The sequence below is a fragment of the Musca autumnalis genome, unplaced genomic scaffold (genome assembly GCF_047663935.1).
Source record: "Musca autumnalis isolate F117 unplaced genomic scaffold, ASM4766393v1 scaffold_3, whole genome shotgun sequence".
Classification (NCBI taxonomy): domain Eukaryota; kingdom Metazoa; phylum Arthropoda; class Insecta; order Diptera; family Muscidae; genus Musca; species Musca autumnalis.
Window position 1 is genome coordinate 33,894,643 of NW_027411866.1, and position 18,398 is coordinate 33,913,040.

An 18,398-nucleotide genomic window follows, 5' to 3' on the forward strand; every position below is an offset into this window, starting at 1 on the left:
TTATTATTGTAAAATTATACATTAAAGCGGAACTCAAAATGGTGTTACAAGAAATTTGTTTTATCATTTGGAAAGATGAAGAAGAACATAATGCAATAATTTTTTTTTTTTTTTTTTGGGATTCATTTGTAAGATTTACTTTCATGGTCATATAAATAATTACTTTAGTAGGTTTCTAATGACAATTTGATTATGGAGGGGAAATAACCATTAAAGAACGTAATCTATCAAATAATTTATGCTAGACGTGCTGACCTCGATGCTAGATTTTATGACTTGTGACAGAAAAGTCTAATTCCAAAAGATAAACAATTTAAAGAACGGGTATAAAATAAATTTCTAATTCAAATAGTTTTCTTTTCATATAATAAATTATGATCCCTCTTGGCTTTCACTTTAAAGTTTGCATCGTAAAAGGAATAATGAATGAAGTAAGCATACTGTAGAATACCTGTGGAAGATCTTCTTCCCATGGAAGGCATGAGAAAGGTCTTATTTCCCTAGAAACCCACCATAGAATACCTTAAGAAGTTATTTTTCCCATAGAATATTGTTAGAAGATCTTATTCCCGTCAAGTCAAGCTGAAGCCTGACTTTGTAAACGTGCTGAAGCCCGTCCTTGTAGACAAGCTATAGACGAGCTGAAGCCCGTCTTTATAGACGAGCTGAAGCCCGTCTTTATAGACGAGCTGAAGCCCGTCTTTATAGACGAGCTGAAGCCCGTCTTTATAGACGAGCTGAAGCCCGTCTTTATAGACGAGCTGAAGCCCGTCTTTATAGACGAGCTGAAGCCCGTCTTTATAGACGAGCTGAAGCCCGTCTTTATAGACGAGCTGAAGCCCGTCTTTATAGACGAGCTGAAGCCCGTCTTTATAGACGAGCTGAAGCCCGTCTTTATAGACGAGCTGAAGCCCGTCTTTATAGACGAGCTGAAGCACGTCTTTATAGACGAGCTGAAGCACGTCTTTATAGACGAGCTGAAGCCCGTCTTTATAGACGAGCTGAAGCCCGTCTTTATAGACGAGCTGAAGCCCGTCTTTATAGACGAGCTGAAGCACGTCTTTATAGACGAGCTGAAGCCCGTCTTTATAGACGAGCTGAAGCCCGTCTTTATAGACGAGCTGAAGCCCGACTTTATAGAAGCCCGACTGTATAGACGAGCTGAATCCCGTCTGTATAGACGACCTGAAGGCTGTCTTTATAGACGAGGTGAAGCCCGTCTTTATAGACGAGCTGAAGCCCGTCTTTAAAAACGAGCTAAATCCTGACTTTGTAAACGTTCTAAAGCCCGTCTTATAGAAGAGCTGAAGCCGGAATTTATAGACAAGCTGAAACCCGTCTTTATAGACGAGCTGAAGTCCGTCTTTATACACGAGTTGAAGGCCGTCTTAATAGACGAGCTGAAGCCCGTTTTTATAGACGAGCTGAATCCCGTTTTTATAGACGAGTTGAAGTCCGTCTTTATAGACGAGCTACAGCCCGTCTTCTTTCAGCTCTTCTATAAAGACGGGCTTAGGCTCGTCTAAAAAGACGGGATTAGTTTCGTCTATAAAGACGGGCTTCAGCTCGTCTATAAAGACGGGCTTCAGCTCGTCTATAAAGTCGGGCTTTCGCTCGTCTATTAAGACGGGCTTTATCTCGTCTATAAAGACGGGCTTCAGCTCGTCTGTAAATTCGGGCTTTAGCTCGTCTATTAAGACGGGATTTAGCTCGTTAATAAAGACGGGCTTTAGCTCGTTAATAAAGATGGGCTTCAGCTCGTCTATAAAGACGGGCTTCAACTCGTCTATAAAGACGGGCTTCAGCTCGTCTATAAAGACGGGCTTCAGCTCCTCTATATAGACGGGCTTCAGCTCTTCTATATAGACGGGCTTCAGCTCCTCTATAAAGACGGGCTTCAGCTCATCTATAAAGACGGCCTTCATCTCGTGTATAAAGACGGCCTTCAGATCGTCTATAGAGAAGGGCTTCAGCTCGTCTATAAAGACGGGCTTCAGCTCATCTATAAAGACGGGCTTCAGCTCGTCTATAGAGACGGGTTTCAGCTCGTCTATAAATTCGGGCTTTAGCTCGACTATAAAGACGGGCTTCAGCTAGTCTATAAAGACGTGCTTCAGCTCGTCTATAAAGACGGGCTTCAGCTCGTCTATAATGGCGGTCTTCAGCTTGTCTACAAAGACGGGCTTCAGCTCGTCTATATAGACGAGCTTCAGCTCATCTATAATGGCGGTTTTCAGCTTGTCTATAATGGCGGTCTTCAGCTCGTCTATAAAGACGGGCTTCAGCTCGTCTATAATAGCGGTCTTCAGCTCGTCTATAAAGACGGGCTTCAGCTCGTCTATAAAGACGGTCTTCAGCTCGCCTATAGTGGCGGTCTTCAGCTCGTCTATAAAGACGGGCTTCAGCTCGTCTATAAAGACGGGCTTCAGCTCGTCTATAAAGACGGGCTTCAACTCGTCTATAAAGACGGGCTTCAGCTCGTCTATAAAGACGGGCTTCAGCTCCTCTATATAGACGGGCTTCAGCTCTTCTATATAGACGGGCTTCAGCTCTTCTATAAAGACGGGCTCAAACTCGTCTATAAAGACGGGCTTCAGCTCGTCTATAAAGACGGGCTTCAGCTCGTCTATAAAGACGGGCTTCAGCTCGTCTATAAAGACGGGCTTCAACTCGTCTATAAAGACGGGCTTCAGCTCGTCTATAAAGACGGGCTTCAGCTCCTCTATATAGACGGGCTTCAGCTCTTCTATATAGACGGGCTTCAGCTCTTCTATATAGACGGGCTTCAGCTCCTCTATAAAGACGGGCTTCAGCTCATCTATAAAGACGGCCTTCATCTCGTTTTTAAAGACGGGCTTCAGCTAGTCTATAAAGACGGACTTCAGCTCATCTATAAAGATGTGCTTCAACTCGTCTATAAAGACGGGCTTTAGCTCGACTATAAAGACGGGCTTTAGCTCGACTATAAAGACGGGCTTCAGCTCGTCTATAAAGACGTGCTTCAGCTCGTCTATAAAGACGTGCTTCAGCTCGTCTATAAAGACGGGCTTCAGCTCGTCTATAATGGCGGTCTTCAGCTTGTCTACAAAGACGGGCTTCAGCTCGTCTATATAGACGAGCTTCAGCTCATCTATAATGGCGGTTTTCAGCTTGTCTATAATGGCGGTCTTCAGCTCGTCTATAAAGACGGGCTTCAGCTCGTCTATAATAGCGGTCTTCAGCTCGTCTATAAAGACGGGCTTCAGCTCGTCTATAAAGACGGTCTTCAGCTCGCCTATAGTGGCGGTCTTCAGCTCGACTATAAAGACGGGCTTCAGCTCGTTTATAAAGACAGGCTTCAAGCTAGCCTATTATCTTCCTGCCTCCATTACAAAACCCAATTAATGTTTTCCATTGAAAACAAAAGACTTAAGAGGGAAACATGTCTTACTTTCCTAACCTAAGAAATGTATATAAAATGGCACGATACTTATCTTCAAAACAAAAATAGTAATAATTGAATTAAAAAACGTGACACTAAGTCACGTGCTTTGCTTTACAAAACAATTTACAAGCTTCAACATTTATAAAAAAAATAAAAGATGGAAAAAATAAAAACTATAAATTGAGATGTTAACAACATTTCTTTGATGTTTACTTGGGTGCTTCATTGAAATTGAGGAATTTCGTGAGAAATTACAAAACAAAAAAGTACCATTGATAATGAACATTGGTAGGGAGGAGGGGTAGATGAAAACCCCACAAAATAGTAAAACGGAAATAATTATAAATTTCCAGCAGCGAAGACTGCAAATTAAAGAAATTTTAAAAATTTTTAACGTTTTGTTTTTAACCATAAAAAGCTACAAATGTGTTGGAATTTTTAGCTGAACAGTAGCAGGGGTTCCATTTAATTTATTAACATAATTATTTTTTTGGTAAAACGCCCAATTAGTAAAGAAAAGTGTGACAAATGTGGGGTTCAAGTATTTAGTTATTCAAGTGGAACCCGTTTAGTGGGGTGATGTAAGGATAAGGTGGAAGTGGGGGTGAGGAAGATAAAAAAGGCATCGAAGGCAAGCTTTTATTCGATTTAAAAACAAATTTTTGTGGGCAGAATTTGAGGTATAGAACATCACAATGCTTTCATTCACCTGCACCAAAAACCAAGTGTCCAACATCAAATTTTACACCCATTAGCTTATTATGCCACTGGCCAACAATCTCCTGAGTCATCATTACAAAATTTGAGTATCAACATCAAAAGCAATTCACTCAATTACAATAAGAAGAAGTTGGCGCTAAAAACCCATTGAGCGAAAATTGGAAAAAAACATTAGCCAAAAAGCAATGAATGAAAATGAAAACAACAAGTCATGAAAACAAAAAAAACAAAACTTCCAACACACGTTGTGCAAAAATAACATGTTTATTTGTTACTGTTGTTGTTGATTTCTTGCAAATGATCCATTGCATATGAGCGGCAGCTTTAGGCAGTCACACGGAAACATACACCCGTTTTTTTGTCTGTTGAGTTGTCGAGTAAAGGCCGTCCGATAAAAAAAAAAACAGTTGCCGGCTACTATGTAGACTGGTCCCAAATGTAGGTCAGTATGACAATCGCAGCTACCACCAAAAAAGGATTTGTGTAAATGAAAGAGCAAAAAAAAAAAAAAACAAAAACAAATCACACTGAAAATCATTTGGTGATATTAACAGCTGTTTTTTTTTTTCAATTTTGTTGTGGAGGTTATGATTGAAATAAAAAGTTGTAGAATGGAAATAAATTAAATATACATTTTAATAATTTAAAAAAATGGAAGGGAATTTTGCTAACAATGGGAATGTTCGTTCACATTGAATGTCTTTTTAAGTGAATGGTTGTTCATGTTTAATATTTAATAAAAAAGTTATAAAACACTGGATTAACGAATATTGATAAGATAAGGATAAGATCTTAAAAAAAGGTCGTTTTGGGAAAGTTTTCCTAGAACCAACAGACCATAAATCTTATGTCTTTAAGAACATCAAGACAATTACTTTACTCAGAGACCCTATGTCCCGTCGTCTTCTAGATTGAAAAGATAATAACTGAGGGAGGTAGACCCGAAAGAGAGATTGAAAAAAGTAAGCTTTAAGGAATTGCAGTTACATTAGGGAGAAGGGGATTGGAAAAGAAATTAATACAAAACTAAATAACATCGGTTAATATAGCAGTATCCAACTCAGACTCTTGAGAAGGTGAATTAGAACTGTTGGCGAAGACATTGCAGAAAAAGATTAGTTGCAGTCATTGATCTGAGGGACAGGGATAAGAAAAATAGTAAGGCAATGTTGTTGTTCTTCAATATGGAATTTGACTGAAATATCTTTGAAACCATGTATGCTGCTGGCCTTCTGCCTTTCTCATGATCAGGAATGGGGCATATGACGATTTTTAGGTGTTCGAATATTAAAAAGGTAAATGAGTTGTAAAGAGTAGTCAACGTAATAAGCCCTTAAATCTTTATTAGATGGGTTAATTCCTTCATTTGTCTCCCAATGCATTAGGCGGGTTTTATATGGTACGGTATCGGGTGAACGGGTTTTAGCCGACAGCTGTCTATTATAGCTCTCTCTTAAATTTTTGAATATGACAGGCAGAACTCATCTAAGGTTATAGTTCCTCATTTAGAAGTCCTCGACATAGAAGTTTAAAGGTGTTTTAATACCCGAAAATTTAATTTGATAACCGGCAAAGAACATTGAAGATAATTTGATACTCGACCAAGAAGATTGAATGTGCCTTGATACCCGGCAATGAAGTTTGACTGTGGTTTTATGTTCAAGAAGGTAGTTTGATACTCGACAATGTAGTTTGAGATCCTACGAAGAAGTTTGAAAGTGTTTTGATACTCGAGAACGTATTTTGATACTCAACAATTAGATTTGAATGTAGTTTTATACTCGAGAAGGTAATTTGATGTTCGAGAGGGTAGTTTACTACCCAAGAAATAGGCTTGATTGTAGTTTGTTTGATAACTTGAAGAAGCAGTTTGGTACTCGACAAAGATGATTGAGTTTGATGCTCTAGAAGGTAGCTTGATATTCAAGAAAGAAGTTTGCATGTTGTATGATACTCGAGAAGGTAGTTTGATATCATACAAAAGAGTTTTAAGGTGTCTTGATATTCGAGAAGATATTTTGATATCCTACGAAGAAGTTTCAAGGTGTTTTAATACTCAAGAGGTAGTTTGATATCCGACAGAGAAGATTAAAACTCGACAAAGAAGTTAGAAGGTTGTTTGATACTCGAGAAAGTAGTTTGATACCAGGCAAAGATGTTTAAAATTGCTCTGATATTCGTTAAAGAACCCAGCAAAATTTGAAGGAAGGAGTTCCACGCGATGACGTGATTTCATGTCATCTTTTGCATTGGTTCAAACGAAGTCCATCCGATCTTTTCAATAGCATTTGAACCCATGCAAAGGAAGTCGTGAAAGATCCGATCTTTTCATCTGCATTTGAACCCATTCCATTGATCCAATAGAGATGAATTTTGTGTTTTTATTTATACACATTTTTCTAAATATATAAGATTAATTATTTACAATAGATTTGATGTTGTCGGATACTCGAAATCACAACCAACGTTGTTAAAACTCTCGTCGTAATGATTATGTCATTGCAAAGGGTTGGTGAAAATAACATGCCAAAGCATTGGTGGAAATGACATGCCAGAACATTGGTGACAATGACATGTCAAAGCATTGGTGTAAATGACATGCTTTGGATCCAAAAATGAATAGCATCTTTTGGGGTCCACGCTCATATAACATTCATCAATGAAGATGCTAAAAAGATGACATGCCAGATCACTTGCACCCATGATTGAATGGCATCTTTGGCATCGAACATTTTGTTGGGAATTTTGAAAGTGTTTTGAAACCACAGAAAGTAGTTTGATACCCGACAAAGGAGTTTAAAGGCGGTCTGTATTCGACAAAGAAGTTTGAAGCTGGTGTGATACCAGAGAACGTGGTTTCATACTCGACAAAGATGTTTGTAGGTGGTTTGATACTCGACGAAGAAGTTAGAATGTGGTTTGATAGTATTAAAAGTAGTTTTATAACCGACAAATAAGTTTGAAGGTGCTTTGATATTCGATAGGAAGTTAGAATATGGTTTGATACTAGTGAAACTATTTTGGTACCCGACCAAGAAGTTTGGCGGTCGTTTAGTACTTGAGAAAGTAGTTTGATACCCTAAAAAGAAGTTTGAAGATGGTTTGTATTCGACAAAGAAGTTTGAAGCTGGTATGATAAGAGAAAGTGGTTTGATACTCGACAAAGATGTTTGTAGGTGGTTTGATACTCGACAAAGAATCTAAAATGTGGTTTGATAGTATCAAAGGTAGTTTAATATCCGACAAAGAAGTTTGAAGGTGCTTTGAAATTCGATAGGAAGTTAGAATGTTGTTTGATACTAGAGAAACTATTTTGGTACCTGACCAAGAAGTTTGACGGTCGTTTAATACTCGAGAAAGTAGTTTGATACCCGAAAAAGAAATTTGAAGGTGGTTTAATATTCGACAAAGAAGTTAGAATGTGGTTTGATACTATTAAAGGTAGTTTGATATCCAACAAAGGAGTTTGAAGGTGGCTTGACATTTGATAACGATGTTGGAATGTGGTTTAATACTACAGAAAGTAGTTTGATACCCTACAAAGAATTTTGATGGTGGTTTGATGTTCGACAATTAATTTAGTATGTGGTTTAATACTAAAGAAAGTAGTTTGATACCAGACAAAGATGTTTGAAGGCAGTTTGATATTCGATAAAGAATTTAGTATGTGTTTTGATACTCGCGAAGGTAGTTTGATGCCCAACATAGAAGTTTGAAGGTTGTTTGGTACTCGAGAAAGTAGTTTGATTCCCGACAAAGAAGTTTGAAGGTGGTTTTATATTCGACAAAAAAATATGAAGCTGGTATGATAGTCGAGAAGGTAGTTAGATACCCAACAAAGAATTTTGAAGGTACACTACCTACCCATACCCAACAAATAAGTTTGAAAGTGGTTTAATACTCGATAAGGTAGTTTCATACCCGGACCCATTCTTTCAGGTGCCTTCTCAGCAAGAGTTCCACTTTTGCACTTTTATCCAGCTTAAGGCCACTTTTCAGAATTTTGAAGATTATTTGATACCCAATAAAAAAACTTTGAAGGTGGTTTAGTACTAAATAGGGTAGTTTGATACCCGAGCTCATTCTTTCAGGTACCTTCTCTGGACGAGTTCAGCTCTTTTGCAATATATATGTGTCACAGTTTCAGAATGCTCAATTTTACAACCACCTGGATCATAGTATAGCCTGTGCGTTCTTCTTAACCTATTACGGTTTGTTTAGCTATCAAAATATAAAGACATTGGATCAAGTATTTCACAATAAACTGTAGAGCCTGTACCCTTCATTTTTATATGGTTGTTCCTATATGGTGCAATAACATCTAAGAAAGGGGTTTTCTACGGAACCTAGGTTCTCTATTGGCTGCAGTTACGACAGCCTGTTCCCTTAACATCCATCCCAGCAACAGTTAAAATACCGTTTTTGGGCGCTATTTAATTTGTATTGCTAGCATTTTTAGTCCAATACATTTCACCGAACTACAGCGCTGTACTTAAGAATAGGTCGAACGATTCCAGCAACAGTTAAAATACCGTTTTTGGGCGCTATTTAATTTGTATTGCTAGCATTTCTTGTCCAAGATATTCCACGGAACTACAGCGACTTTCTTAAGAATAGGGCGAACCATCCCAGCAAAAGTAAAAATACCGTTTTTGGGCGCTATTTATTTTATATTGCTAGCATTTCTTGTCCAAGATATTCCACCGAACTACAGTGATTTTCTTAGGGCGAAGCAACAGTTAAAATACGGTTTTTGGGAGCTATTTAATTTGTATTGCTATTCCACCGAACTACAGCGCTGTACTTAAGAATAGGGCGAACTATATTCATATATCGCTCATTTACTCAAAGACTGACACATTTCAAAAAATCCAGTTCAAAATCCAGTCCAAACTTAAAAAGATTATTACACAAAAACTAAAAGAGGTACTTGGACCATGCTTGGCATACATACTTTGATAGCCAGATATCACTGCTAAATTTCTGTGCAAGATCAAGCATGATTTGAAGTGTTTTAGTGCTTCATAAACTCAAAAATAATTTTTGTTGAATTATGCCAAACTCTTAGTAAATGAGCTGCAACACATTGAGATTTAGAGATATCAACATGAAAATTTGACACAAGATAAAATAGAAGTCGTAGAAAAAAATAAAAAAATAATAAAAATAGAAGTCGTAGAAAACGCATTTTTTGAGTTATGCCACTCTTTGAGTAAATGAGCGATATGTATATGCTACTATGTGCTTCTTTTCCACTTTAGTGGATAATGAAAATCTACGCCAATTGAAAGATTCAACGAGACATCACCAAACCCGAAAAATCCTAATGTGGCCAAATAAAATTGGTGGGGCGCACTTTAACTGTCGACAGGAGTGTCTAAAATTGGTCTAAATCGCGCTATTTCTCTCAAATGAAATTCGAAAATGGACTATATCGGGTCATTATTTGGGGCAATTTCTCACAAAAATTCAAAAATGTCGAATCAAATGCAGGTAAAGGCCTGTTGGAAGGAAGATAGTTTCTAATATAATACCACATGTAGTCTTTGTGGCCCTAATTACAATAATATTTTTTTGTGGGCATGTCTATATTTCCGGAGATAAAGGTCCCGATGTTCTAAAAAGTCCTGTTGCAACTAAAATGTGATTAGTGCGATTCTCTAATTTTTTAGTTACCGACAAATGTCGGTAAAATTAAAACGCAAAATTATGAATGAAAAGTTAATATTAAAGATGACAACACAGTTGCTATCGGTGTAACCTTACGACCACTTTTTACTGGCCGCTAACTTAAAGATAATTATCGTAATTACTGAATTTATAAGCATTGTAATTTCACAGATTTTTGTTGGTAACTCAGTTAGAGAATCGCACTACAGGTGACCACGATAACTCTCGATGGAAGTAACTGAGATTGTACATCGTAATATTTTCATTAAAGTTTAACCAACTTCGAACAGTGACTGACTCGGTCCAAATTTTGCATATTGTAATATTTCTGCCAAACTCAAATCAAGTTCAAAGATGGACAACATCGGCCCTTGGGGTAACTCCTCAACATGATTTGAATTGAGCGCAGTTTAAGGCCTGTTCGAGGATAGTTTTGAAACTTTTACCGCATATAAAACCATTGTTGTCAAAATTACAACGATATATTTTTGGTAGGTAAGTCCATTCTTCCGGAGATAATGGTCCGAATGCTCTTTGAAATTCTGTTGGTCACCACCATCATCAATGGCTGGTGAGGACAATAACTCAAGACGCGAGTAACTAACATGGTTCACAGTTTATACATCGTAATAGCCCCCTAAATTCGATGATAGACTAGCTATATCGGAGTTCTCCTTTCGGAAGAGTTCAAAAAATTTCAATGAAGTGCAGTTTAAGGCCTGTTTGAGGACCGTTTCGTAATTTTTAACCAAGGTGGTCCTTGTGCTCCTGTTTACAACGAAAGATAACATGTTTTTCATGGACAAATCTGGAGAGCTCAAAGAAATTCTTCGGTGACTGGTGGGCACGGCAACTATTGAATGTAGTGACTGAAATTGGGTCAAACTGAGCGTATCATAATATTTCAACGACATATTTATTTAAAGATATGCTTAAATATAGGAAGGCCAACAACTGCTTGTCTACCTGTTCGCTCTCTCAAAATGCGATCGAAGGGCATCAACGATCATTGCGGATATTTCCATGTCCAAGGCGATCGTTCCACTACTCAATTACCATATTTTAGCCCGCTAGTTCTAACATTTATTTGAATGCATTCATGCGTTTCCGTAATATTAGCTCACAACCAGCCCCTTAACATTTATCGCCCTTTTAATTACGCACCCAAATTCCACCCGGCAATTTGTGACGTGATTCAATGAACGACTAAAATTTTGAATGAAAATCGCGTGTGTAGCTTTTCGAAATAACAATCTTTGATTGATTTCTCTTTGATGGAACCGTTGGATAATCTAAGTATGTCATTATGTCATATATTTTAGGCAAACAACGTTGTTAGGTCATTTGCATATTTGATGCAGCTACAAAAACAATTTGAAACTAAACATTTGGCAAATTTTTGACAGGTTTTGTAAACCCTTGTCTTTATGCGAGCTATTTAGAGACAATAATAGGCCATAAATGGTCATGGGAGGTTTACAAGATTTTGTACATTAACATATAACACGTAAATAATAATCTAAACGGAGGTTGGCTAAGAAAGTTTTAGAAATTATTTTAAGATTTTTATAAAATGATTGCTTAAGTCGGGAGCATTCCCCCATTGGCTTAACTTCAGCATTACTTTCTACTTCATAAAATGTATTAAAATCAAAATTATGTTTTGTTTTTGTATTAACATCAAAATTATGTTTTGTTTTTCGTTACTCTTTGCAGAACCCAACCGCAAAATACAGCCTGTCAGGCCATGAAGGATAAACGTTGTTGCTGGACACGTGGCAAAGTTTTGGGTGGTAGTTCCGTATTGAACACCATGTTGTATATACGCGGCAATCGTCGTGATTTCGATCAATGGGCTTCGTTTGGTAATCCCGGCTGGAGTTATGAAGAGATTTTGCCTTACTTCCGTAAATCGGAGGATCAACGGAATCCCTACTTGGCTAAGAATAAAAGATATCATGGAACAGGTTAGTGGGAAATCAAATTAAAAAATAAAAATTAATAAATTTAAATAATAATTTTCTTTACCCACAGGTGGCCTTTGGACTGTCCAGGACTCGCCCTATAACACCCCTTTGGGCCCCGCCTTTTTGCAAGCCGGTGAAGAAATGGGATATGACATTGTTGATGTAAACGGTGAACAACAAACCGGCTTTGGTTTCTATCAATTCAATATGCGGCGCGGTTCCAGGGCCTCAGCTGCCAAATGTTTCCTCAGGCCAGCACGTTTGCGCAAAAATCTTCACGTTGCTCTCTTCTCACATGTTACCAAAGTTTTGACTCACCCTGAGACAAAGAGAGCCACCGGAGTACAATTTATACGCAATGGAAAGCTTCAAACAGCCTATGCCACAAGAGAGGTGATACTATCGGCAGGAGCCATTGGTTCTCCCCACTTGATGATGTTGTCTGGCATTGGCCCGGCAGATGAATTGCAAAGAGTTGGTTTACCATTGGTCCACCATTTGCCAGGAGTGGGACAAAATCTACAAGATCACATTGCTGTGGGCGGTATTGCCTTCCTTATTGACTATCCCATATCAGTGGTGATGAACAGAATGGTGAATATTAATACCGCCCTGCGTTATGCCATTACCGAGGATGGTCCTCTCACCTCAAGTGTGGGCCTAGAAGCTGTGGCCTTTATCAACACCAAATATGCCAATGCCAGTGATGATTGGCCAGACATAAGTTTCATGATGACCTCTGCCTCTGTAATGTCCGATGGTGGCAGCCAGGTCAAGGAAGCCCATGGTTTAACTCAGGAATTTTATGATTACATGTACGGTGAAGTTAGCAATCGTGATGTTTTTGGTGTTTTCCCCATGATGCTAAGGCCCAAGAGCAGAGGTTTTATGAAACTAGCCTCCAAAAATCCTCTGCGCTACCCCCTACTCTATCACAACTATCTAACCCATCCCGATGATGTAAATGTCATGAGAGAAGGTGTCAAGGCAGCAGTAGCTTTGGGAGAAACCAAGGCCATGAAGAGATTTGGTGCTCGCTTTTGGTCGAAGCAATTACCCAACTGTAAACATTTGCCCCACTATACCGATGAATATTGGAATTGCGCCATACGTCAATATACCATGACAATTTATCACATGTCTGGTACCGCCAAAATGGGACCACCCACAGATCCCTGGGCGGTGGTAGATCCACAACTAAGAGTCTATGGTGTACCAGGACTACGTGTAATAGATGCCAGTATTATGCCAACCATAACAAATGGTAATATTCATGCCCCCGTCATTATGATTGCCGAAAAGGGGGCAGATATGATCAAAGATTTGTGGTTAACACCATCGGAGTATCGCAAGAAGAGAAACCTCGAAGAGCCCTTAGAGTTGCACAATGTAACTGATACATTGCTTAACACGCGGGGGACACAATCCAATAGTTTAAATGATAGCTCATAGCGGATTTAATTTTCCCGTCCTTCCTCATATGGCTAAAACTAAACAAAAATAACAGTAGTGCAATTTTCCTACTAACAAACGTTTTAATTTATTGACCAAAATGTTGTCTCTAGCCTCCTCCTTAATGCTTAAAGAAATTTTGACCAGTGCTTACCTTGCTAGTTGTTTAAGTGTATTGTAAGAGATATTTGTTTTTACATTTTTATATGTGTAACGTATAGTTTATATATTTATGTATATACACCTAATTGTATATATAAATATTGAGTCAATTACATAAGTCTGTTTTAAGTAAATTTTAAGATTTTTTTGTTAAATAAAAAGAAATTTTTAAAAAATTGTTGGTGTTTTTATAAATCTTTGCGCTAAGTATGTCCATATTTACATTAGGCAATTTTCCTTGCGGCGATTGTCAGTTTGTCGGGGAGAGAGGGTGCTGAGAGGCAAAGGGTTACCATATGCCTCACCTCTCTCTCCCTCAAACTGACAATTGCCGCAACGGAAATTGCCTAATAGAAATATGGACTAACCATGAAGAATCGAAGAAATACCCATGTTATTAAATGCAAAATCAACTTATATCAACTTATCAACCCCAGCCAAAAAGTGTGCTTTAGAAAAACTAGTCATCGAGGAAAGTTTTGTAATATAGAAAAGATAAATATATAAAAGTTAGGTGCTGAGTGACTGCATGAATTATAATCTTCAGACGAAATAACTGAAGCCATGTTGTCAAAACATATAAAAAATGGACTGGGAGATAATTTGTGAATATTGGTTTTAATTTCTTACTAAACAAATCTATACTTATACCCCAACGAAGACTATATACCGAATTTTACCCATTTCTGTAGGACTATATGGCTAAAACTTTAAAAATACCGAATATGAAAACTTGATCCTATTCCTAATAGCAAATGAACTTAACGTTCATTCTAATGAAATCGCCCATTAATGCATTTATTCCAGAGAAGCCCCCACGGAGGCATTCTATTCTATAGAAGCCTCCCACGTAGGCATTCTAGTCTATACACCCAGAGAAAAAATGACACCATACATGGTCAAACCGACCACAGACGGTGTCGATAGTGTATCAACACCGTCTGTGGTCGAAATGAGCACGCCGTTGTCACATTGACAACGAGGTGGTGTCAACGGTTTCAAGAATTGACAACGTCCCGTGGTCAAAGTGATCGAAATATTAAAAATTGAGCACACATGTACTCATATTGGCACAATTAGTGGTCAGCCTTCTAAGTAGGCATTTTTTCTAAAGATGGCTCCCATGGAGGGCTTATTGTTTTAAAGAAGCCTCGCACGAAGGTCTTTTAATCGATGGAAACCTCCCACAGGGGCCTTCTATTCTATAAAAGACTGCCACTCAGGACTTCCAATCCTCCCACGGATGCCTTCCAATCTACAAAAGCCTTAAAAAGAGGCCTTCTATTCCACAAAAGCCTCCCACGGAGGCATTCTATTCTATAGAAGCATCCAATGGATGCCATATTTTCTATAGAATCCTCCGACGGGGGCCTTTGAATCCATTCTATAAAAGCCTGCCACGTAGGCCTTCTATACTATAGAAGACACAAATGGAGGTGTTTTATTCTACAAAACCACCCACAGAGACTTTTTGTTCTGTAGAAGTCTCCCACGCTGGCCTTCTATCCTATAGAAGTCTCCCACGCAGGCCTTCTATTCTATAGAAGACTTCCACAGATGCCTTCTAATCTATGAAAGCCTTCCACAGAAGCCTAATATTCTATAGAAGCCATCAAATCTTTCTATTCTACAAAATAACACACAAAGTATTTTTGTTCTGTAGGAGCCTCCCACTGAGGCCTTCTATCCCTTCTATTCTATCGAAGCCTCCAACGGGGGCCTTCTATTTTTAGAAGCCTTCAACAGATGCCTTCTAATCTATAGAAGCCTTCCACAGAAGCCTAATATTCTATAGAAGCCTTCCACGGAGGCATTCTATTTTGTAGAAACCTCCAATGGATGCATTATTTTCTATGGAATCCTCCCACGGAGGCCTCCCATCGGATCTTTTTATTCTACAAAACAACCCACAAAATTTTTTTTCTGTAGAAGCCTCCCGCAGAGGCCTTCTATCCTATAGAAGTCTCCCACTGAGGCATTCTATCCCATAGAAGTCTCCCACGGAAGCCTTCTATTCTATAGAAGCCTCCAACGGATGCCTTCTATTTTATAGAAGCCTTCCACTGAAGCCTAATATTCTATAGAAGCCTTCCATGGAGGTATTTTATTCTGTAGAAACCTCCAATGGATGCATTATTTTCTATAGAATCCTCCCACCGAGGTGTCCCATCGAATCTTTCTATTCTACAAAACCACCCACAGCCATTTTTTGTTCTGTAGAACCCTCCCACTGAGCCTTCTATCCTATAGAAATCTCCCACGGAGGCCTTATATTCTGTAGAAGCCTCCCACTGATCCTTCTATCCTATAGAAGTCTCCTACGGAGGCCTTCTATTCTATAGAAAGACCTTCTATTCTGTAGAAGCCTTCCACAGATGCCTTCTATTTTATAGAAGCCTTCCACAGATGCGTTCTATTTTATAGAAGCCTTCCACAGATGCCTTCTAATCTATAGAAGCCTTCCACAGAAGCCTAATATTCTATAGAAGCCTTCCACGGAGGCATTCTATTCTGTAGAAACATCCAATGGATGCATTATTTTCTACAGAATACTCCAACGGAGACTTCCCATCCAATCTTTCTATTCTTCAAAACCACCCACAGAGATTTTTTTTGTTCTATAGAAGAGTTACACGTAGGCCTTCCGTTCTATAGATGCCTCCCACACAGACCTTTTATTCTATAGAAATCTTCTACAGATAATTTCTATTCTATAGAAATCTACCGCGGAGGACTTTCAATCCATAAAAGTCTTCCAAGGAGGTCTTTCAATCTATAAAAGTCTTCAAGGAGGCCTTCTATTCCATAGAAGCCTCTAACGGATGCCTTATTTTCTATAGAATCCTCCCACATAGGCCTTCCTTTGAATCTTTCTATTCTACAAAACCACCTACAGCGATGTTTTGTTCTATAGAAGCGTCCCACGTAGGCCTTCTGTTCTATAGATGCCTCCCACGGAGGCTTTCTATTCTATAGAAGTCTCCCACGGAGACCTTCTATTCTATAGAAAGACCTTCTATTCTATAAAAGCCTCCAACGGAGGCCTTCTATTTTATAGAAGCCTTCCAGAGAAGCCTAATATTCTATAGAAGCTTTCCACGGAGGCATTATATTCTGTAGAAACCTCAAATGGATACGTTGTTTCTATAGAATCCTCCCACGGAGTCCTCGCGTCGAATCTCTCTATTCTATAAAGCCACCCACGTAGGCCTTCTATTCTATAGATGCCTCCCACGGAGGCTTTCTATTCTATAGAAGACTCCCACGGAGACCTTTCAATGTATAAAAGTCTTCCAAGGAGGCCTTCTATTCTATAGAAGTCCCTAACAGATGCCTTCAATACTATAGAAGCCTCTAACGGATGCCTTATTTTCTACACAATTCTCCCAGGGTGGCCTTTTAATCGATAGAAGCCTCCCACAGAGTCCTTCTTTTCTATAAATGCGTCCCACGTACGCCTTCTGTTCCATAGATGCCTCCCACGGAGGCTTACTTTTCTGTAGAAGTCTCCCACGGAGGCTTTCTTTTCTGTAGAAGTCTCCCACAGAGACCTTCTATTCTATAGAAATCTACCACGGAAGCCTTTCAATGTATAAAAGTCTTCCAAGTAGGCGTTCTATTCTATAGGAGCCCCTAATAGATAGGTTAGATTAGGTTATAGAATGCGCGGCTGCTATGCTGGCAGCCACACCACTCGGAGACCTTATGGTCATTCTGGTTGTTCGGGGTTGTGTCGATTGGGGGAGATGATTATTGAAGACTGCTGTTGATGGTTGTGTTACAGTTGTAGAGATTATGTAGATGATGGATATTGGTGGTAGTGTTCATTAGCTGTTGTAGAGATGATTGTTGATGTGATGAGTACGGTTTCCGGTTTAAGATTGAGGTGGAGGTGGTACTTGTCGTGTTCTCCGTTCGTTGAATCCATCTCAGGTTCGTGGAAAGGTGTAGCAGATCTGACGGCGCTGTTTGGCAGAATGCTGTTAGAGATTGGGCGGTGTGTACGCCCACAATACGCAGTCTTCTCGAAGTGAGCATAGGACAGCATCTACTATGATGCTCGATCGTCTCTATTTCTTCCTCATCCTCGCACATCCTACAGTAGTCGGCTGTATCGCCCTCTTCCCATTTGCACGTCATTGATCTTATTCTGCAAAGACCCGTGATGATACCCACTGCTAGTTTCAGATCGGATTTCTTCATTGTGAGCAGTGAGGCGGTTCTTGACTTTGACGGGATTGGCCAGATCGCCCTTGAAGTTCTGCAGTTTGACGTATTGTGCCATTATTGGCAGAATTTATCCCGACAATTCTCTTTTATTTTCCCCCCTGAAGTGGCACAGTGGTGGCTTGATGGAGTTGTCGATTTCAATGTTTTGTGACTCCGATCCGCAGCGTGCCAGTTCGTCGGCTGTCTCGTTTCCCTCGATGTTGCAGTGCCCTGGGACCCAATACAAGGTGACGATTGATTTTAGTGGCTCCAAAGCTTTTTCAGTCCAGAACAGCCGCTGACTTGATATAATGGGACCTGAGTGATTTTAGGGCCGCTTGATTATCAACATAGGTAGTCACCGGTCCAACTATGTCCCCTCTCATGTTGTTTATCAGTTCCGCGGCCTTTCTGATCGCAAAAACTTCAGCTTGGTAGACACTACAATATTCGCTTAACTTGTACGAAAGTCGTAGACCAAGGGAGTTGCTATAGACACCTGCTCCTGTGCTTGTTTCCATCTTAGAGCCGTCAGTATATTTCTTTATACCGTCTAGAGGTGGGCTACTGTGTGTCCAATCATCCCTGTTGGGTATGTGCACCTTCGTTGCCTCGAAGCACATTTGTGGTGATATATAATCACTAATGTTCCCAGAGGAACTTACTGCTTTGCTTGAGGTGGTGGGAACTTTGACGTCCAAAACTTTGGTCGTGGTTTCCTCCTCTGTGGCAGTTTGTCTCTTTAGAGTTGGCTTATCGGCTTCGGCCGATACATCGGTACCCCGAGTTAGTTT

The 18,398-nt window shown here is 39.4% G+C and overlaps 2 protein-coding genes across 3 annotated transcripts in view; one reads left to right on the forward strand and one right to left on the reverse strand.

The window, feature by feature from the left end:
* LOC141399802 (glucose dehydrogenase [FAD, quinone]) overlaps window positions 1-13,571 on the forward strand; it is a 59,216-nt gene extending 45,645 nt beyond the window's left edge. The window contains exons 2-3 of the mRNA XM_073979108.1: window positions 11,531-11,781; window positions 11,849-13,571. Coding sequence (XP_073835209.1) covers window positions 11,531-11,781; window positions 11,849-13,233 — 1,636 coding nt within the window. The 3' untranslated portion in view covers window positions 13,234-13,571. The remainder of the gene's footprint in view (window positions 1-11,530; window positions 11,782-11,848) is intronic.
* Window positions 1-18,398, reverse strand: part of Flo2 (flotillin-2) — a 580,663-nt gene that overhangs the window by 362,520 nt on the left and 199,745 nt on the right. The window lies entirely within an intron of this gene.